Raw genomic sequence first — 16,889 nt, 5'->3', positions numbered from 1 at the left:
GTACTTTCTTTCACACAGCATTCCTGAAGCACGTTTTCTGTTGGAAAGACAAAATACCCAGGACTTATAGCTAACAAAGGAGAGAGAGCGCTGGGGCAATGGCTCAGTAGTCAAGAGCACCTGGCTGCTCTCTCAGAGGGCCACGGTTCAATTCCCAGCACCTACACAGTGGCTCACAGCCATCTGTAATTCCAGACCAAGGCACCGCTCTGGTCTCTGTGAGTAGGGTCTTCATGTGGTACACAAACATATAGGCAAGCAACACCCCCACCAGACCCACAAAAATAATAAGTAAATAATTAAAATGTTCAGAAAATCTTTACAAGGGGTAACAAGACTAGAGAAACATCAATAAGTGATAAGTCAATAGGTGCTTACCTGGTCAGCTGGAGGATCCCAGGTCAGTCTCGATACTGCTGAGTGACTTCCTGGGGAGAAGTCAGCAGTGTGTGCACTCCAGGTAGGGTGAGCAGAGCAGAGCAGAGCAGAGCTGAGCAGAGCACAGCAGAGCATAGCAGAGCAACCATTCCACCAGAGGCTGACAGGAATATAGACGAGGGAGTACTCAGAAATGCAGGCCTGATTCACACGCCCCTGTATCCTCAAAGGGTCCACCTCAACACGGGTGACAACTCATGACAGCTGCTCCCTCAGAGTTCTTTGTGTGACTTGCAGGTGGTGGGAAAGTTTCCTCTTTCCCCTGCCCCATAGCATAGTCATTTTTCACTGCTCCTGGCATCTCGGGAAGCCCCCTGAGAATCTTGTAGCTTCAGGAACTTCTTGCTATGGGAGTAATTTACTCCCCCGTTGTTTACTCATGAGCCTCCACACTCATTTCTGGAGGGGATGTGTCAGTTCAAAGAGAATCAGATAAAAATGCAGGTACCGTGGCAAATGATTGCAGTCCCAACATTGGTAACGTGGAGAAAGACGAACCACTGGAGCTCATGTCCAGCCAGGCTAGCCTGCTTGCTCAACTCCAGTCCTATGAGAGACCCTGCGTCAAAAAATAAGATGGGGCCACTGAGATTCAGTAGGTAAAGGTGCTTCACACCCAGCGTGATGACTGGGGATCCTAGGACACAAATGGTAGGAGGAGGGACGTGACTTCTACAGGTTTTCCTCTGACCTCCACATGCATACCGTGGCATGCCCATGTGGGCACACACACACATGTGGTTACACATTCCCACACAAACAATACATTAATGAAAGAAAAGGAACGACCTGACATTGTTCTCTAGCTTCCACACACATGAACACGCGTGCACATCTGTCCTCATCCACACAGATAATTTAAAAGGAAAGGAAAGAAGTTTGCCTTGGCGCATGTCCTGGCTATGTGGCATACAGTTGAAGATGGTGATAGCTCTATCAAATGTGCAGCACCTGTGTTAGAAGGAAGGTTCTAGGCTGCTGCTGGCTTCCCCAAGTGGCGGTTCTGCAGTAAAGCAATGCATGGCCGTCGTGTGGATCAGCACATTCACTGAGCGCTGCAGGAAGTGCTCCGTCTTTATGGACCATCGAGAGATAGTTGACGTCACCCCAAGTTTCCGTGACTGCCTTAAGATCACGAAACTTCTCTCCTACTACCTTCAGCATACTAATAATCTTAGCCTTTTGAAATCAATCAAATACTAAGAGGAAAACACGGCTTTATCAAGGAACCAACAAGGACAATATAGTGCATCTTATCAAAAGAAAATAAGCAGTAGCCTGCTTTACTCTCAGTGGGCACTAATTTTTATAATTATTATCTTTCCATTGACTTCTTTATTTGCTGTTTTTATTCTGCCTTAATTAAAAATTTTCAATTAGCATATGCATAATTGAGTTTCCCGATGGCGCTTCTAAATTCTCTCTCTCTTTTTTTTTTTTTGTTGGTTCTTTTCCCTCTCTTCTCTTTGTTCCATTACCTCCTGGTGCCCATCAAGCTCCCCCAATAGCCTCCTTCGTGCTTTCTGTTCATGCAAGAACAGGTCCTTTTGCTCTCCCAATTATTATATCCACCTATGTTCTACATCTCTCTGCTTTCCTTAAGCAATGTTTTGATCATTCCAAGTATGAGGATGGCTGTCTCAGAGCAGCTAATACCAATAATGCTGCCACACAACTCACTGAGGAGGAGCGCCAAAGGGAAGCGGAAGCAGCGAGCTGCTCCAGCTCCTCACAGCTGGAAGGAGGTCTGTGGTCAATGTTGGAACACTGCAGATTAGTGGGCTAGCTGACAAAACAGGAAACGCCACAGACTTCCCTCCCGGGGCGGGGGAGCATGAGCTATTTATTCCCATACTTTAGCTTATGTTTAATTATGGACGTTTTCATAATAAGCTGCTGCAAAAGACGAGGACAAATCTATATTTCAAAAGGGCCAAGGAAGCTTCATGATCTAACTACATTCCTGCCGGGTACTGCAGTTGCCTACTGCCAAAATGAAGAAAAGCATTCCCCTGTTTTGGGGGTTAACTAGATTAGAATAAGGCACAGGTGTTACTCAAATGTCTGACAGCGAGCAGGGAAACAGGGTGTATCGGAGACTGTGACAGTCACCTCTTGTTTGGAGTGTTCTGGCACCGTTGACAATGCACTGAGCCCACAACCATCACCCTGCGGGTGCTATCTTAGATCTGAGACAGAATATCCATGTGGGCATTGTTAAGAAGACTTTGGTTCTTCCCCTCCAAACAGGAAGCAGGCATTAGTGCTGGGGTTTCAGGTGTGCAGGACGTCAGGCTCAGCTTTGAGTGTGGGTGCTGGGGATCCTCCAAATTCAGGGTGTCATGTTTGCATGGAAAGCATATTAGCGACTATGACTTTTTGTTGTACTTCATAGGTGTTTGAAGTTTGGGTAGAAGTTAGGCATGCAGATTTGTCTTTTTTTTTTTTTTTTTTTTTTTTTGTATTTTGAGTCATAGTTTCTCTGTATGTTTGATGCCTGTCCTGGAACTAGCTCTTGTAGACCAGGCTGGCCTCAAACTCACAAAGATCCGCTTGCCTCTGCCTCCCGAGTGCTGGGATCAAAGGTGTGCACTACCACTACCCGGCTTGCCTCTCAATTTTGAACTCTATCCCTGCTTGTTGCAGCCACAGGTAGATACAGCCACTGTTGCTTGTGTCTGTCTCTGAGAACCTGAACATGCTGTTTCCATTTTGAGAGTTCTGTTCTCTATCTCTTCTTGCCAAGACGGCAGCTGGGTACAGGAGGAGGCTGAGGCAGGCTTATGCCAGTAGGAAGGCAGGGCCCTCTGGCTGCCTGGTGTGGGCCCTGTGAACCTGTTTCTGTGTTTTGGGGACATGATCCCTGAAGCCTCATCTCCAGCATGGGGTCATTATTTCTGCCCCCCTCTGAGACCTGATTAGTCTTCTTTGGTGGCATCCCCAAACTCACTGAGACACATTAGAGTTTGGGATGACTTTCCATGCCACACATATGCCATGGGGATCTCACTGGGAATAGAAGGCACTATTTCAGTCCCGCCAACTCAGGTACCTCCCATTCTTCCACCTCTCCCACCCCAGGTGCCTGCCATTCAGCTATCTGACAAGTACCCACCCTAGGTACCAGGCAGTATTGTAGGCAGCAGTGATATTAGCCCTCTGCCTTCATGGGCCCTTTCAATAAATGCCCAGAGCAGATCTGTGGTCTGTAGCATCGTGGTGGCATGGAGCTGTTCTGAAGTGCCCTGCCATCTCTGACAACAACCTGACTTTCCTTAACTCTTTCTGTATTTCCACTAACACCCAACTCAAGTCTTGGTGTCCTACTGTGCTGGAGCAAAGTCAGGGTCACTCGCAGCAGCTAACCAGTCTCTGTCTCCTGTCTACCTTGAGATGCAGAATTTTCTCATTCCTCTCTTCTATAGCCGCTTCCATCTGGCGCAGTCTGTTCTATATCCGGGCATCATTCACCCACTTTCTTTTTTTAAAAAATATTTTTTATTATGTATACAATATTCTGTCTGTGTGTATGCCTGCAGGCCACAGAAGAGGGCACCAGACCTCACTAAAGATTGTTATGAGCCACCATGTGGTTGCTGGGAATTGAACTCAGGACCTTTGGAAGAGCAGGCAGTGCTCTTTACCGCTGAGCCATCTCTCCAGCCCTCACCCACTTTCTTTAACTCTGTGGTTGCTGCATCAGAATTTGGTTTTGGAGTATAGGACCTTCAGGATAGGGTTGTGCATAAGCCATTCTAAGACATGCACAACCTCACTATACGGCACAAGCACAGCCTCCAGCTGACTTGCCTGAACCGAGCCTCACCTCACCTCAACCAAATACCCACCTATGGCTAACAGGCACACAGCTGTAGTAAGCCTCATGATGTAATTGGGCAGGGGTTGTAGAGGAACACGAGGAAACAACTAATAGCATGTTCATATATTATAGAAGGGAGTCTTTAGCTTGACTTACACAGGAAGGTCTGACTGACACTTGTCTGTATCTAGAGAGGCTGAGAAACTAGCTTTCCAGTCCACATGGTGTGAAGCCTAAGCATTCCTAGCCTGGCACTAAAAGCCAATATTCCAGCCAGGATGCCAGCTCTGTATTATCTACCTACCAGAGTCCAGGGACCATGAGGACACGTGCTAGAGGAACATGTAGTAGGCGGTAATTTTTGCTTACCACCCTGACTTTGGATGAAGTGGGATTTTAAAGTGTGGTCACAAAGGATTCTGACTGCCTGGCGCAGCACAGGCCAACACCAGCAGACTTGGGAAGAAGTGCCTTCTGTGCCCAAGGGGACAGACCAGGCTATCATAAGATGGTAATGAAAGGACCAGGCTGGAACTGCAGCTGCCGTCCACTGTAGACAGGTCCTGCTTGCTTGGGAGGAGCACAGCCATGTATAAAAGGCTTGTCCACAGACTCCGTCAGCTCCATCTACCCTATGAACTATTGGTTTCCCTCTCAGCCTCCCTTCCCATACCCACCAAAATTGCCATTCACAAAGCAAATCCATACGCTTGATTTGGGCCATTTACTTTATAGTTAAGATGATTAAATGATCCTAGATGGTTTCAGCTTCCAGTGAATAAAAGATGTTTAGGATAATGTGATATTGTCAGACAGCTTCAGTCCATCCCACAGAGTGTCATGTTAAATTCCGCCCTTGGAGAACAGCAGCTTATGGACTACTTAGCAGCAATGGTCATTTTTACGTTCACGAGTCTTTTACAAACTCGGGTCATGATGGAAATCTTGTTCCCTGTTCTCAGAAAACTTTATTGACAAGAGGTTTGATATCTTTACAGTCGGGTGCTTTAATTTGAAGAGGATGCAAGCATCCGGATGCTCTTTTGTGTGTGTGTGTGCGTGTGCGTGTGCATGCACTTGGATTTTAAGTGTCTATTTATTTATCCATTTTGCCTTGTTTTGATTGTACCATATGCCATTCACAAATGCTGAGCCTGCTGCTAAAAGCTTGTGCCTAAAACTCTCCATTAAGAGATGAAAATAAGCCATTCGGAAAATATCGTATTTTAAAAGGACAGTATTTTGGTGGACGATTTTGCTTTTATAGTCTGGTTAACTACCGACAAATTTCTTTCGAGATCCCAAAAATGCAACAAGCAATGATATATGGAAACAAATATCAGAAATCAGGACATCTCAGCTTTTGGGAAATGTTCTTTGCTTATTAGGTTTTAAGGAACAACAGTGTTTCCCCAGCTCCACTCTCCCCGAAGAGATACAATTCTCTCCTGGGCTTGGCAAATGCCCCCTTTAAAAGCAACGGAATTTACATATTCATAGTGTTATGTTTAAGTGCTGAGCCTAATGACTTTTGACATAAGCAATCATCACCCAAACAGAACTCTGTGTACATGCCCGCGATAGCTCCCACATATCCGCTAAGACTACTCCTACCTGGGTCTGGGGCCGGAGGCCAATGGTGGACTGCATATACATGTGACATATGAATTCTAGCCATGTCTGTAAGAGTCCTCCATCTCATGTATATTAGTTCTAATTACATTGTCGCGTCCCAACTCCCATTATTTCTCTAGAATAGTAATTTTTATTTATATATTTAAATACGTCATATATTAGATACACACTATGCTTTATACATACGGTACTTATGTGTGTGGATTAAATATCTGCCCCATTTTATTGTTTTGATGCTGAATGCTTATTTCCAAAGCTGGAATACTAAGCCAAACTGCTATGAACTTTATCAGACGAGACATTGTGTAGATATGTGGCTATTTCTTTTAGGCGACACTTAGAAGTAGACTTCCGGCCCTAAGTCGTTGTATGGTTTACTGCAGAAGATACTTCTAGCTTCCCAGAATACTACTGTTTAACGCTCTAGAGCGGGATACAGGATATGGCAGTCTGAATAAAACGCCAACCAAAGTCTCAGACATAGGGGAGAATCACGAGGTGTGGCTTTGCCGAAGGGGGTGTGCCACTGACTGGGGTTGGTTTGAAGTTTCAAAGGACTCATGCCCTTCCCAGTGCACTCTCTGCCTGCCGCATGTGGATCAAAATGTGGGCTCTGGTCTTTTTCTGCCATTGTCACGCTTCTGCTCCCCCAGCAGGGACTCTGCTGGAAGCTGCCTTGGCCGTGGTGTTTGTCACAGCAATGGAACAGTAAGAAGGACAGTCATTCCAGCTGTAACTCTGCCAGTGTCTGTGTCTTTGGTGTCTGATGTGTTTATTCTTGCTTTAGCCTTGGGTCCTCTGTGGGCTTAGTTTGTATTTTTCAAGTAGTCAGTGCTGCCAGGCTCTGACTTGTGCGTGTTGTCTGGTGATGTGTCTGTGTATGTGTTAGGTGTCTGTTCAAATATTTTGCTCATTCTTTTGCTAGATTTCTAGTCTGTTTTTTTAAGTTTTACTTTTTAATGTATTTTAATACTAATTTTTTGCTAAGGAAAAAATTTTACAAATTTTTAAATAAAAATTCATAGCCCATGACCTGTCCATTCGCTTATTATTATTTTTTGAAGCACAAAAAATTATAATTTTGATGAAGACCACTTTTTTTTTATTTACTTGGTTGTTAGTGATTTCTACATATAAGTAAAAATTTTTGTCTACCTCATGGTTGAAAAAATAAACTTTCTTATTTTGAAAACATTTTATATCCATATATTTGTTATTATATCCATATGTTTAAATGTCTCTAGCTTTTATATCTAGATCAATGATTCATTCTAATTTTATTTCATGCACAGAATAATGAAGGTATCACTATGTAGCTTTCCCCACATTTTTGAAAATTTCAGCTTTCTGTGTGAAATCATTTGATACAAGTGAATGACTATTTCTGAGTGCTGTTTGGTTTCATTGATTTGTTTACTTATTCATTGACCGATTATCATTCTGTCTTGACTGTATAAAGTTGACACTTTTTCAAAAATGAGTTGTGCATATTTACCTCGCTTTCAAAGATATGCCCTGTGGACCGTTTAAGTTGAAGAAATGCATTTTTTTTTCCCTTGTGATTGTTGTTTGGTCTCTACTCTCAGAAGTTTCCAGGGCATTGAATATTGCTGTAGCTCTCAGTGGAGCCTGTGGGGCTGCTTTCTTCCTGACTGACGCTCTGCCTCAGTGTGTACACTTGTCTTACTAGTGTTGAACTTGGGCTGCGTAAGTCCTCCAACTTGGTCGCTCTTCATCAGCTTTGGTTCAGATGGTGTGCGGCTATTGGATTTCATCGCTGGCTTTTTAATGGTATTTTTTTTTCTTTTAGATTACTATATAAGGTAATGGGTTCACCACGAGATCTTCACTGCATATCATATTTTGTTTATTCTCCTCCTCCTCCTCTCTCACCCTGGCCTTATCCACTCTCTGCCTCATGCTGCCCCCACCTCCCTCTTCCTCATCACATATATTTATTCTGTTGTTCCCTATTTTTTCTCTCCAAAACCCTGCTTTAAGACTTCCTTTCTCTCTCTTACTGTCACCTCTCAAGTTACGTGACCTGTATATCCCTAAGCAAAACCACAAACACAAAACATTGAGTCCAGAATCCACGTATGAGAGAAACATGATATTTTACTTTTCTGGGGGGGGTCTATGATATTTATCTTAAGACAATTTTCAGTTACAGCTATTTTCATGCAAATGTTGCAATTTCATTTTTCTTTATGGCAGAGGAGTCCGTGTGGACTGGATCTTCATTGTCCTTTAGTCGGTGCACAGGCATTCCCTGGTTCCACTTCCCTGCTGTTGTGAATAACGTAGCCATAAGCATAGCTGTTCAAGTAACGCTGTGGGCGGGTATAGAGACTTCTGGGTCCCACAAAGGTATAGCTGGGTTGTATGGAAGTTCCGCTTTTGGTTTTTGTGGTGTCTTATATGTGTGTGTGTATGTGTGTGTGTGTATTTTTTATACTGGTGTTGATACTGGAAACTTTACAGTGGCAAGAAACAACACACACATCCCCACCAGCAAAGGGTGAAGGCTCCTCTTTCCCCACATCTTTCCCAGAGTTTATCATTTGTCTTCCTCACGGCAGCCACTCCAGCTGATGTGTGGCGTCCTCGTACAACAAGCATCTGCGTTGACCAACTGTCAAGGACGTAGAACACTTCAGTGTTGATTGGACCTATTATATTCTTCCTCTGGGAAACCGTTGGGTTAATTTGCTGGCTTATTTATTTATTGGAAGATTAGTCACCTTGGTCTTTATATTATGAAGTATGTGGCATTATCCCTCATCTGAGGTTTATCTGGTGAACATTTTGGCCTGCTTTGTAGCCTGTCTCTTCATTCTGTTCATAGCTTCACTTGCTGTGAGAAAGCCCTTTCGTTTCCTGTCACCCCACCGGCCAGGCCTCGCAGTTGCTCCCTGTGCCGTTAGAATTCTTCTCACAAAGCCGGGCGGCGGTGGCGCACGCCTTTAATCCCAGCACTCGGGAGGCAGAGGCAGGTGGATCTCTGAGTTCGAGGCCAGCCTGGTCTACAAGAGCTAGTTCCAGGACAGGCTCTAGAAACTACAGGGAAACCCTGTCTCGAAAAACCAAAAAAAAAAAAGAATTCTTCTCACAAGATCTTTGCCTATGCACACACCTTGAAGTGTTGTCTCTGTGTGTCCCTTAGTGGTGTTGGTGTTTCAGGTTTTAGATTAAAGTCTTCAATTTATTTTTGTGCAGGCTGAGAGACTTGAGTCTTTTATTCTTCTGTATGTTGACATCCAATTTCCTGGCATAATTTTTTCAAGAATCTGTATTTTTCCCCCCAGGTTTTTTTTAAACAGCTTGGTCTAAGATTAAGGCTGGAGCTGTCTTCATTCCTGGCTCCTCTGGTCCAGTCTTTTAGTCTGCTTGTCTATTCTTGTAGCAGTACCATGCTGGTTTTGGTCATTATGATTATGTAATGTAATTTGAAGTCAGGCACTGTAATACCTCCACTACTACTTTTTTTTTTTTTTTTTTGCCTGTAATGGCTTTGTCTTTTCATGGTCCTTCAGTTTCCAAATGGATTCTTGGATTTTTTTTTCTAGTCCAGTGAAGAATGCCATTGAAATTTTGGTGGAGATTGAGTTGAATCTATACACTATTTTCATTAATTAATATTGCCTCCCCACAATGTTAATTCTGCTCATCTATGAGCATAAAGCATTTTTCCATTTTCTAGGTTTATTTTGTCAGCTTCTTTCTCCAGTGTCTTAAAGAGTTTACAGCTGGATCCAGCTCAGTGTCAGCAACTATGGGCAGCTGGGGAGAACCGCTACTTTATTGTGGGGATCCTAGTTAACCCTTTTTTAAAGTTTTCTGTAGCTCTTTCTTTTATTTTTCTATGGGTGTTTTGCCTTTTCTTCCTTCCTTTTAAAAACCTTGACTCTTGGAGATGATGGCTTCTCGTCTGTTGCCTAGACAGGAACCACCTTCTGACTGCTTTAGAATGGGTTTGTAAGTTTCTATAAAAGATACTAGTGCCGATTTTGTTTTTAAGCTTCGTTGTAACATTAGGCATTAGCTTTCCAATATTTTTTGCTCCACCATTAATTTAAATTTCACTTATTCAGCCAAATTTATGGAGCGTTTATTATTTTTTTGAAGACCATTCTACTCTCCTGACACAACATTTGACCCGACAGGGGCTGTGTATTCTGTAGTGAGGGAGAAAGAATAGATACAAAGAGAGGCACACGAAGCTTCAGATCAGTATAGCAACATATTTTTAAATCAAAGTAAGTCTGCCTTCTTACCATATCTTTCAGCTTATGTAGGTTCTGAAAGGGTATCCCTCTAACACTAGGGATTCTCTTTCATCAGGATTCATAGACACAATTCTATGAACTCTAAGTGACTGGTTTATAGGCCAGCTGGTCCCGAGCTAGCCAATCCTCATTAAGATCTGGAGTCACCTGACTCGGAACTCAAGGACTCACTCTAATCTTTTGTTCCTCAAAGCAGTGTATCTTTTAAAATGGTGTGCACATATGCACATGCCACACCCCATATGCGGAGGTCAGAGGGCAGCTTGTGAGAGCTGCTTCTCTCCTTCCACCTGGCGGAATCCAGGGACTGAAGTCAGATCATCAGGCTTGGCAAAGCCTTTGCCTACGGAGCCGCTCACTGACTTTAAAATTTCCAATTATGGTTTCTTATCCATGCCCATTCTTAGCACAGATGAAACCATTGCTGAAGGCTTTGCAGATATTCACATATAATGCACCGATGCAAGAGGAAAACATCTCAATGTGTCTTACGGAGTTGTGGATGGGACCCAGTGCCTCGGTAATGCTAGGCAAGAACATTGTCCTTCATCTACACCCACAAACCTCTTTTCCGCATTGCCACATAATTGGGTAGAGTCCTTAGAAGGGATTCAAATGCCAAGTGTGGTCTTTCCATACAATAGAAGATGACAGCTCATTTAAACAGATGTAGCACAAAGCCCAAAGGGAAGTTTCTACTGAAAGCAGCTGAGAAAACTTAGAAGAAGCCCAATGCTGTGTATTTGTTTAGGAGGAAAAAGAGGCCAGCACAGAAAATGTTGAGTAAAATATTGGGTTTTGAATGATGCTTATAGGTTTGGAACCAGGAACTAGATATGGGTAGATGAGAGATGTTAGAAATCACTTAAGCATCAAGTTTCTAGGCAGCACATTTGACTCTGCAGAGACTATCCTAAACATCCCTGTCTAAGTTAGATGAACAGGCAAGACTCAGGTTGGAGGAATTAAACCCAGGCCCCTCAGAGCAGACTGGACATTGGATAGAAGACTAGTTACAGAAAATCAAATTAGAAGCGTGTTTCTTCAGCTGCCTATTAACTCCAATGAAATGAAAGTTGGTAAGCCCCGGAAAAGATCCCCAGGGAAACTGGGCAGGCAGTTTGCAGTGCCCACATGTTCTGTTTAGAAGACATAAGCACATGATGCTGTCATGGATTTATTGACTCATGTACCAAGAGATCTTAAGTTGTCTTCACCTTTAAATTGTGCCTCCCCTGGATTCTGGGCAACACGTTCCTTGAGCCCCTTAGGGCTGCTTGAGTTGGAAGAAAATCTGTGAAAATAAATGGGAAACACATACCAGCCTCCCAAGAAGGCTTGCTCCACATTGAACATCTTAGTAAAGAAGGGGGGATGTGCTTAGGAGAACAGAGCCTGCCAGGTCACTAGAGGGCATTTTTCCTTCTTGCTCTTTTGCCTGGAGCCATCCTCCTTTGTAGCTTCCCCCTTGGGCCCCTGGTCCCTAACCTGGCTCTGCTAGCGGTCTTCAGCCATGCAGCCTAAGCCGATCTCCACACTGGTGAATGTCTTTGGTATTGTGAATCACTTGGGAAGTTCCTTCTTCAGTGTCTTCTTCTTTGACAACCCCAAACTGCCAGCCTTTGGTGCCCTTAAACATTTTTATTTTTGTTGAACCCGAAACATGTTACATATGGTTTATTGCACAGCATAACAGAATATTGAGGCCTGGGCCAGATGAATGACTTGGGTGTCAAAGATTTTCATCCTCTCGGGATATTCTGGAGGAGTGTGTGTCTAGTTCTGCAAGAGGGAAGCAGAGTGGCTGGGGCCTTGAGTGACAGAGTCCTCCTTACTGTGATCCCTTATCTTGTAGGGGGTATTGCTGCTCCTTCCTCACGGCCTGGCTTTGTCCGATATTCACGTTCCTTGGAGAAATTCTTTCTTAACTGGCATGGGTCTGAGCAGCTACCACTGCAAATATTTGGGAAGAGACTCAAAGGAGAGAAATTTTTGATAGATTGGCATCTGGGTTCTGTTCCTTAGAGGCATAGTTAGGTCACCAGTTGTCACAGGACTTCGGTGTGGGCACCCGTGCCTCTAGTCTTTTTGGTCAGACGGTTGATTTTAGATTTACTTCTTGGTGTGTACGGATTAAACGGGTCCATTGGTGGCTGCCTGGGTGGAATTATTGGTGTCACTTCTGCATCAAGTGTTTGCAATGGCATCTTAGACACTTACATGGGCATTGCAACGAGTGCTGTATCCTGCAGAGGAAAGAGAGGATGAGGTGTTGACGGCTCGAAATTCTCTTTCCAGGAAACCTTTGAGAAGGCGAGCCTGAGCAGCAGCAGCAGCGGGGCAGCCAGCCTGAAGAGTGAGCTCTCTGAGAGCGCAGAGCTGCCCGGCGAGGGCTTCCACGCGGCCGCCATGCAGTGTGGGAAGGAGGAGGACAGGCCCTGCGAGGAGGCACTGTCCGAGGACGCCTTCCACCTGGAGGGGGTGGAGAAAGGTGAGACGGCTCTGCGTGTGAGGGGAGGGCGGGAATGGCCTGGAGTCCTTCCGTTTCCAGGCTCACCCCCTTCGTTTCTGTGTGCAGATGTGTATTCTGAGCTGGACGACGAGCTGGACATCTTGGACAACTGCAGCAGCTCCAGTTCCAGCCCTCTAAAGGAGTCTACATTCAGTAAGCTCGCCCGACAAGTTCGTCACTGTGGGACAGCAGTGTGGGGCCGTGGGAACGGGGTAAATGGAGTCTGTGGCTGCTGTCTCGGGGCAGCACTCTGTGGATGGTTGGAGGCCAGGCACCAGACAAGGGTGCTTTTTCATTTTTACAACCCAAGGCGGGTTGTGACTAAGGAGCTAAATGACTTGGGCGCAGACAGCCATTAGGAATGATGGGCGTGCATCAGTCTGTGGGTTAGTGGAACTAGGAATTGTGGGAGGAATTAGCCATGGTGTAATAAACTTTCATACAATCTTCTTGATGCTCATTATCTTAGTTCTGTTTCTGTCACTGTGATGAAACACCAGCAGAAGCCACTTAGGGGAGGGAGTTTTTTTTTTTTTTTATTAGCTCACAGTTCTAGGGTATCATCCATTGCAGCTGGGAGCAAGGAGGCAAGAACTTAGAATACTCACAGATGAGAGCATAACAAAGTGAAGACACGCATGCTTCTTGTGTTTAGGCCATTTTCTGTACTCGTACATCCAGGACCAAATCCAGGGAATGGTGCTGCCCATCCCAGTTAACCCAATTAAGCAAACCCCTCACAAGTCTGGCCACAGGCCAACCTGATCTAAGGCAGGCCTCACTGACATTCCCTTCCCAGGGGACCCTAGAATCCATCAAGTTAATGAGTAACACCAAACACCACAATTGTGTATTTATCACATCTAACTAAAATAAGTACCTTCAGCATTTAGGATTATGAAAAACATGATGTATAAATCCAGCCCAATATTAGACTTAGATTGAAATGATAATAAAAATTTTAAAAATATATTGAGGAATAGGAAAGCAAAGAAGATGCTATATCTAGGCAGAATTTAAAGACTGTACGGAAAAATATGATCAAATCAACTTGGCAGACGTGCAACTAAAAGAGATGTTCAGCTAGAAATGGAGAAAAAGATAAATCTCACAGAAGAATATGTTAACTGGATTTAAATTTGCTAACTAGAGGCACTTTAAAATAAATGAAGTATAAATAATTTTGTCTGCTCAGTGATTATGCTGTGAAAACCCAGGAGAGAAGAGAGAAAACAGCTTTGCCAAAGATCCATGGGGGAGCGCCACGGATTTAGCCACGTTCCTTGCTTTTTCTATACTTAATGGCTCCATCCAAACACTGACTAGACCTTCCAGATTTTCAGGAACAATCACCATGGCCAACTATTTGCTCTGGTGTTCTAGAGAGGCAAAGTGCCTTGATTTGTAGTTGGAGAATGATGGGCCCCGTTCAGGAGAAACGCTTCGTGCATGTAAACGCGTAGCAAAATTCTAGAAGCACGTCATTGGTTGGTGATGAGGATGGTGGTGTTTATCCCTAGCCACAATGCTGGAGATGGGTGGCGGGGAGGCAGAAGGAGAGAGAAAACCCTGGCATGGAGATGTCTGCACAAAGGCTTGAGGTCTGAAATGACACCAACATGCTGATGCGTTTAGTAACAAATGGTCGTTTATCATCTTCCCTGTGGAAGAACAAACTGACCAAGTGCATAGTAATTTTTAACATTCTATTTGAGCTAATACTTTGAGGAAGAAAAATGGTAGTTGCAGTGAAGGGTGACTGCCAAGACAATAGAGCCTCAGCAGATCAGGAAAGGGTTGCTAAAGGCGCGACACAGCCTGCAGGCTGAGCGCTGGTCCTGAAACACACGGGACCTGGACTCCCTCTCCAGCTCAGGAAACAAGCCAAGGCCATACACACCAACAATGAAAGCCACAGTTTCTGGAGCCATAACTTACAGTTATTTCTGTTTTCTTGTTTTAGGCATTTTAAAGAGAAGTTTCAGTGCTTCGGGAAGAGAAAGGCACTCACACGCCAGGTATGTCTGTTTTGAGGCGCAGTGTACCTGGAAGTGGATTTAGTCTAGGCAGAAGCTGAGCCACTTGGAGCTAAGTTACCCCATGACTGGCAGAAGTCACTGGACATAGAAACTGTTCTTCCCCAGGGCCTTAGCAGTTTAGCGTGCTGGAGAGCGCTAAGCTTTGGCCTGGACCCTTGTGTATCTGCCTTTTTCTAGTTCTGTAACAGCCAAACAGACCATCTTTCTGAGCATAAACTGGGCCAAGGCAATGGACTAGCCATGCTCAGTGAGGTCACCTGTGGCCTTTGGTTCTCGAACATGGGCAAGGGGAGGGAAGGGGATTCTGGGTACACCTGTCCTTCTAAGGATCCAGCCCAGACTTCTACAGAGACATATTTGACAGAACTCCTTTATACAACCAGGGCCATCTTAGAAAGATGATACACACACACACACACACACACACACACACACACACACGCACAAATGCACGCATGCACACACACTCTTTTAAGAGAAAGGAGAAATTATTAGGGTACATCAGTTGCCTCCGTGACCATGGGTGAGGATGGCTGAAACCCCAAAGGCTGGCTGTAGTAATCTTGGAGCTCTAGAGGCAGGGAGAGCTGCAGAATGTGAGGAGTGGCCGGGACAGTTAACTGATGGGAAACAGCCTCCTGGCATCAACACAGCTTCGGGGTATGCCTATGGAGAGGCAGCCTACGGGGAGCACACAATCAGTGGTGATTAATAGGAAGGAAATGGCACCAGAGAAGTGTGGAGGAGGGGCACATCCCTGTATTTCTGTCTGCAAAGAGAGGACCATACAATTAAGATCATCAAATAGAGAGGAGGGGCGTGTTTATGAGAAGATATTCTAGGCCACCGCACAGAGGATGGCCTAGATTTGGAAAACTCTCATCCAGAGGCAACCAGGAGAGGGCTGGGGAAGAGGAGCAGACGGCAGAGGCCAGCATCCTTAATGCTGAAGCACACCCAAGTGGTGATGCCAGCAAATTCTCACATACAACTATGTTAAGAGCGTTTTACATAAAAATGGAAGTTTCTACCAGATAAATTCAGACATCTTGAAAGCGCCAAATAATTATAGCCTTGATTTCTAGAAGGATCTATGGGAACTTTCCTCATTTGTAATAGTTCTATTTGCATCCACCCTTCGAAAATAACAAAAAGCATGTTACATACTCGAAATCTTGAGGGAATTTATTTATTTCTTTATTATTGATTTTTATTGTGCTCTACATTTTTCTCTGCTCCCCTCCCTGCCTCTCGCCTTCCCTTCAATCTTCTCCCAAGGTGAGGGGATTTTTTTTTTATATAGAAATGAGTTAAATATTTTTGTAAACCAGAAGCAGAGAGGCCGTGGAGTACTGCCTACCACATAGTTATGAGTCTGTGACCATGACAAGCAGCCAGGACTCTGAGGCTGGTGTTTCTCAAACTGTGCTCCGAGACGGCTGAAGATCAACCTCAAGGCCCTTTTCTGTAGCCGTGTCACATGGGTGGGACATGCTGTGTGACAAGCCACCAAGAAGCACAGTGACACAGAAGACAGGCTGTCTTCACTGCAGGCATTCACGGTGTAGAGTGTGTGAACTGACACAGGGCAGACGGGGACAAGGACAGGGAACAGCCTGCACTTTGTACAAAACAGAAGGAAAGAAAGCGAAAACATTCTTTACTTCTTTCCAGGTGGCTCTAACGGCTCCTCTGAATTAAAGCGAGACACTTTATAGCATAATTTCTAGTTATCTTCAAGACATTAAATAAAACTGAAGTTCTTTTTTTATCTAATTTGTTTAGGATTTTCCTTGACTTCCTGGTGTATTAATGTGAAATATGAACTAATAAAATATGTAGAAATCAAACGATAAATTTAAAGATACAAGAAGATCAAGACACTGCATACTAGAGTTGAAAATAAGTGGAGAAGTCAGCCCTGTAGAGGTTTTGGCTTTTCTGTATCCACCATGAGCTAGTGTCATGGTGACAAGGGGATCCTGGGTATTTCTTCAGGAAGCATCTTGGTCTGGGGTAAGCTGATGCCCCAGTGACGCACGTGTCTGCCCTAAGCATAGCTTTTGGAATTGAGAATCCAGGCATGGCTGTGGCTGAACATAACGGAGAGAAAGCATAGACAAGAAATTCTCATATTTGATCACTCCAGACAGAAT

At 44.4% G+C, this 16,889-nt stretch overlaps 1 protein-coding gene across 1 annotated transcript in view; it reads left to right on the top strand.

Moving 5' to 3' along the window:
* Positions 1-16,889, top strand: part of Nek10 (NIMA related kinase 10) — a 171,472-nt gene that overhangs the window by 112,513 nt on the left and 42,070 nt on the right. The window contains exons 27-29 of the mRNA XM_038349513.1: positions 12,481-12,673; positions 12,761-12,847; positions 14,658-14,712. Of these exons, the coding sequence (XP_038205441.1) occupies positions 12,481-12,673; positions 12,761-12,847; positions 14,658-14,712 (335 nt within the window). The remainder of the gene's footprint in view (positions 1-12,480; positions 12,674-12,760; positions 12,848-14,657; positions 14,713-16,889) is intronic.

This window comes from Arvicola amphibius, chromosome 12 (genome assembly GCF_903992535.2).
Source record: "Arvicola amphibius chromosome 12, mArvAmp1.2, whole genome shotgun sequence".
In the NCBI taxonomy this organism is placed as follows: domain Eukaryota; kingdom Metazoa; phylum Chordata; class Mammalia; order Rodentia; family Cricetidae; genus Arvicola; species Arvicola amphibius.
The sequence above is the reverse complement of the archived record's forward strand: the minus strand, read 5'-3'. Positions and strand labels throughout refer to the sequence as shown.